General features: G+C 29.5%; 1 protein-coding gene across 1 annotated transcript in view; it reads left to right on the top strand.

Moving 5' to 3' along the window:
* The first annotated feature begins 2,091 nt into the window (after positions 1–2,091).
* The window catches only part of Ca-beta (Calcium channel protein beta subunit), a 45,902-nt gene continuing 41,993 nt past the window's right edge, over positions 2,092–6,000 (top strand). Inside the window, exon 1 of the mRNA XM_088204188.1 lies at positions 2,092–2,391. Coding sequence (XP_088060314.1) covers positions 2,338–2,391 — 54 coding nt within the window. The 5' untranslated portion in view covers positions 2,092–2,337. The remainder of the gene's footprint in view (positions 2,392–6,000) is intronic.

The following is a 6,000-nucleotide window of genomic DNA, read 5'->3' as shown; positions in this document are numbered from 1 at the left end:
AATCTGTGTACATATACTCACATGTGTATTATCAATAAATTTGTATTTTTTCTGGCGTTTCATTGAAATTATATATGAATACAGTTTCACTTTTTAAATGTCTATGAAACTCAATTTGACAATTGCAAAATTTGTTCAAACTTAAACTTAACTTATACGACTTAACTAAACTCAACTTGACATAATGATAGTTTTTAAATTAACTATAGTTTTTGCACTTTCCTGGTTTGGGGTTGGTTTGATTTACATTGAATATTGTAGTATTTTCTTGAACCATGTGAGGTCACAATCATGTGAATCTCCGATCATATGTAAATACACGTACCAGATCATCTGTTTGTGAACAAATACAGTTTTATTAATATTGAGTCTGTAAAACTAGACTTAATATCTGAAAAATACACATTCACTGTAACATATACACATACAAAAACATTATTTTTGTTTATTTCTTGAACATCTAACCATTTTAATAAAATAAAGCATATTTTAACTATATATCTATCTTTAATATTCACTAATAAAAGTACTAATATTAATATATATAATTTATTAAGTATATGGATTCAAATTATAGTTAAATACTTATGAAAGAGACGAGCATATCCGTTTCGCTACGCTTATCGGTTAAAAGCGGGAGACGAGGACGAACCTTTTTTTGTATTGCAATGTTGAAATTTCTCTCATTTATGCATATCTATTGTCGTTAATATTTTTTATTTAAAGCAGAAATCTACTTTATCACTTCATAACAGTCGACCAATTTTTTTAAAACTAAAATAAGAAACAGACGTCACGGCAAGAGATAAAAAAATCTACTCAAAAATAGTTATTGTTTAAGTCGTTATGCTATGATTTGAAATCGGATTATTCATAAGATTACTTATTGTCATTTAACAATAACACCATTATTATTTTTATTTAAAAATGGATAACAATGTGTTATATCGCACATAAATGGTAACTGATTTAAGTGTCATACTACAGATTCAATTAGCATTTAGTAAACAAAACATGCAATAAAGCCTCTAAGCTGTTTATATTATTATTTTAATTAAGGAACTCAAAATTATTATACACGAAATTCTTACGAGGTATGCTGGAATATGATTCCCTCGAGTCGCGTCGACAAGTGTACTTTGGAGAGCACTTATTCAAGATACTAAGTAGAAATATACACAAACCGTTTTATTTTAAGTACTGCATTCAAGACCAATAATATTGTACAACTCCCCAATAAACACAGTATTTTTATTTTTTCATCTAGGTACTCACAGTTGGTGGATCCGTTGTAGACTAACTGTGATTTTTTGTGCACATGCATTTAAATGTAAATGTAAATTAAATCAAGAATAAATTAACTTTAACCACTTTCATTTATATTGGCTCATATTAAATAAATAAAATATATTCATGCACGATTTTAAGTCGTTGAACCTTTTTAGATAAAGTTTGAATTCTTATCAGAAATCATTAGCGTTTTAAATTATTTATTGCATTGCACTGCATTTTTAAAACAGAAAAAAAAACACGCTTAAAACAATTTATAATAAAATAAAATAAAATTTCTTGCTACGCATGCTTCTGTCGTAATATTTATTTCATTGAGAGAAGATAAAATTCTTTCTACGCGCCTTGACTCCATTTTCCACTCATAATTATTATATGTATGTCTCGCTATTCGGCCCAGTATATTATTACAGATTCTTCATACTAAGAAATATTTCTACATGGAAATAATCGTTTTACTTAAAAAAATATGCTAAAAAATCGGTTGTTTGTGGACTACTCAGAATTTTTCGCGCTCATAGAATTTTCTTCTGTGATTCATCATCCTAAAATCCCAAAGCCAGTCATGTTTACATCTCTTGAGCAGACTCAAGGTCCGTTGCACCGCTGCATCCGAGTCCCATGACTCACAATCAAGACTGAAAGACCCGCGAGACCAGCTCTCTCGGCCAGCTGAGCCGCGAAACTCGGCCGGCGTGTCTGAACAGCTTTATTTTTAGCGTGCTCCATCTGGGCCAAAGTCCCGTGTACTCAGTCCCTCTCCTCAAGTCGGGACCCCTTCCCGCGTTCCCTCGGGACTCGGGATATTATAATCGGTCCGTGTGAGCGAAGTCTAAGACGTCTACCCGCGGTGGTCCTAGGGACTCGGTGACCGGTGTATTTCTGGTGTGACCATTGTTCGAAAGTTATTTCTGGTAGTTTGTTTGGTTGTCAACCCAGTGATTCGTGGCGGTATGGCGTCCAGCGTCTCTCTCTGGACCAAACACGCATCTTATCAAACGCCAGTGATTGTGACATAGTGATTGATTGAGCAGCGAAATTGCAAACATGAGGCGCCAAGCAAAACCTTACAAGTCGCCGTATGGCAGGACCAACAGGAGGGTAAATATTACAATTTGTTTTACAGTTTTTCATTCATGGTGAGCAAACGTCAAGTGTGACGTCATCGTTAGACATGACATGTCTTGTAATTTATCTCTTTCGGCGGTGTTTTTTTATATAATCAATAAATGCGAAAAGGATGAATCTATCAACATTGCAATATACTATGATACATAAATACATTGAAACACAAACAAAACCAGGATACTTAAAACAAAAAGAAATACCAATACAAAAGTGTGTAACGTTTCTGTATATGTATGTACTAACATATGTAAAAGTATTATATATATAATAGATAATCCATAAAGAAGTTTACAATAAATAACATTAGTAAAAATACTTATTTGATGCACGGTTAAATTTGGAAAATGTCGTTGAAATGTCTGTATCTTTTTTTTGCACGAATTTTGTACTTCAATTGGCTGGTTTTAATTTGATTGGCACACCTTGTTTTTGAGGTATTCCTATAAAATAAAAAATCTGGACACTTTAAATTGATGTCTTCCCTTCTAGATTTTATTTTCTGGAATGTATCTTTAGCAACTCCTAAAGACATCAGATGTTTGAGACGTTGCAACTAGGGCTTCCAAACCAGTTAAAACTCAAACGTATTAACCGGTTTTTCGGTCATTTAAAAAATACTAAAACCGGTTTTTTTTACTCGGTTTACCAAATATTTTCAAATTAAATAAAGAATATTATTTTTTCCTAAAAAAATATAAATAACGCACAAAATCGATGAATAAATAAATCTGGACACTTTGAATTTATATCTTCCTTCCTAGATTTTTTTCTGGAATATATATTTCGCAATTTCTAAAGACATCGGATGTTAAGACGTTGCAACTAGGGCTTCCAAACCGGTTATAACCAAAAATAATTAATCGGTTTTTCGGTAGCGTACTATAAATCTCGAAAAAATATACAATTTCTTATTGACAATTAAACCAACGTCAATCGCAAGCTAACGTGTTTTTAGGGTTATTTTAAGAATATTATGTAATAGTGTATCTGCAACACTTGACTGTATTACATACATTTTTTATTCATTAAAAGTTTTGCAACTGCAATACATGTCTTTATAATTTATAATTGTTTGTGGTATTTTTTTCCTATTTTTGTATTATAATATTTTTAATATATTTCCTACAAATTTTAGCTATGTATAAAATAATACTCCATTTGTCTTTTTCTGGTCAATAAACTTGTTTTTGTCCATTATTTAATATTGTATTTTATCTTAAATCTCAAATATATTACATACTTTTTCCGGGTATTTATATATCTATTTCTGGTTATTTTACCATAAATCCTATATTTAAAAGCAATGAAATTAGATTTTATGCATAATTTTAAGCAAATATGTACATATATAATTCTTAAAATAAAAAATTAAACATATAAAATATCTTAATTTGCCGAGGACGGTTAAAAGAAAGCTCTAGCTGCAACATCTAGTAAATACCCAAAGCAAAAAATTGTCAAAACATAGCAAATTATTCGTTAGTGCACGTCTTTAAACAACTATATCTCCATATGTTTTATATTAAAATCAATAGATGTCTGGGATTAAATAAAATCTTTCTAAGGTTTAGTGTGTTCTGTGATAATCAATTTATATTCAGACTTTTAAGAACATATCTTACAATTATGTAAAACTGTCACTATCTCTTGAATCCATATTTTTTCTGGAACCAATCTTTAGCAATTCCTATGGTTTTTGAACGTTTGAGGTATTCAAACTATATCTAAAAAATAATCAACTTATCAAAATTAATCGTTATTGCTCATTATTGCACGTCTTAGTATCTAATAAATAAGGTGGGTCATATTAAAACTACCAACACTAGCCAAATTGAGAGGTTTTCTTACTTACTTAAATGCTTAGTTTGAAGAGAGTAGGAATCGAATTGGTTGACATTTCAACGACATATGTTAGATATAAGCATAACAATTACTGTCTCAAATATTTAAAAAATAATTGTGACAAAAAAATTAACATATAATGTATAGTTGTTTATATTATGATAAAATATTACAATATAACAATATTTTTAAAAATATCTATGCAGCTTCACGTGACAAATAATGAAAATCTGCTAATATAAAACATTAATAATAATGTATTTTTATTGAAAATGTTGCATATTTAATTTAATTACTGTTCTTGATAAGTATAAGTTTCTAAATACAAATTGTAAAACGTAAATATTGAGCAAATATTTATGAGCATGTCCAAACACGTATCTTTGAAAAACAGGATGTTTAAATTTTACCGGCAATAAAATGAAAGTATGTGGGATGACGTCAAATCTTAGATTAAAGTTTAGTATTTTTCGTGGTATTTAAATGATTATTGCTTTCAATTGTAATAAAAATACGATACGGTCTACTCTAGGTAGATTTAATTATATCTATACGATTAATTATTCGAGCTTTTATATATAATATGTATAATGACGTACATGCGAGAATATTGTGTCATTGATATTTTGCTAAATAACGTTTTCATGTTTTAATTAGGCGTGATATTCTAGTTTAAGACGACCTTCATAAATTCGCACGGCTAATAAGACAAGCGTGGACATTTTTTTTCGCAATGACCCATTACGAATTGGCAGCAACGCAATGGATCAACATTGTCATATGTGATTAGCAAGTCACTGCTAATGGGTTATTGGAACAAATAAAAGAGTAATTAATATACAATAATAGATGCATCATCAAACATGTTTATTCTAACAATTTTCGCGCTGTTCATTTTTCCAAACCCATTTAAAAAAAAACTTATACTATAACTTTGTATCATTGATGCGATACAGAGCCACCAATAATATTTTCGGCAAACACGTATGATTTTTAAACATATGTAGAATTCAACCATATGATAAATAGTTCAAGCAAACAATACTAAATATGACGTCAAGTTGTAATTAAAAAAAACGCAAAATTGAATGACATCTGTATTGTAAAATAAATATAATAACTGTTTCGTTGCCTTACAAATTTGCAGCACAATCATATCATTAGTGCTTTTAGCGCAAATATTTTAATAATTACAGTCTAGATTTTAATTTTAATAGTGGCAACATCTTAAGCTTTTAATAATAATAACTACATAGATACGAGTTGTGTCATAAAGTCTTGCAATTCATCTCTAAAATCAAGTTAAACTCTTAACGTTCATGGTGGCTGCTTGACTGAACCAAATGTAACGGTCGAAGTGCAATATAAGCGGCCACTTCCATGACTGTATTGATTTAGCGTTAGCTCCACTGAATGTAAGTTCAGGGTCTAACTTTCTTTTATTTCAAGTCATAGGTAAAGTAGGAAGTTTAAGTGATACTTTAGGAAAGTTCACGTGTTTTTTTTTATATGTGTATGCTCGAAATGATCGATAGAACGATCTCTAAATTATAATATATTATATGTGTGGTTAAAAACCCTACAATATATATATATTTTCAGAAATGAAAATATACTATATATGCGACCAATAAAACATTAAAGTTTTCTTTAAATAAAATATTAATTTACATTAGGCCAAAAAAATATTAATTAATCAATAGCATATTCTTTAAGGAAAATTGTAATCATAATATTATA

The sequence above is a fragment of the Plectrocnemia conspersa genome, unplaced genomic scaffold, assembly GCF_051122295.1.
Source record: "Plectrocnemia conspersa isolate PC_06_02 unplaced genomic scaffold, ASM5112229v1 ptg000014l, whole genome shotgun sequence".
Classification (NCBI taxonomy): Eukaryota; Metazoa; Arthropoda; class Insecta; order Trichoptera; family Polycentropodidae; genus Plectrocnemia; species Plectrocnemia conspersa.
This window is presented reverse-complemented; position numbering and strand designations above follow the sequence as displayed.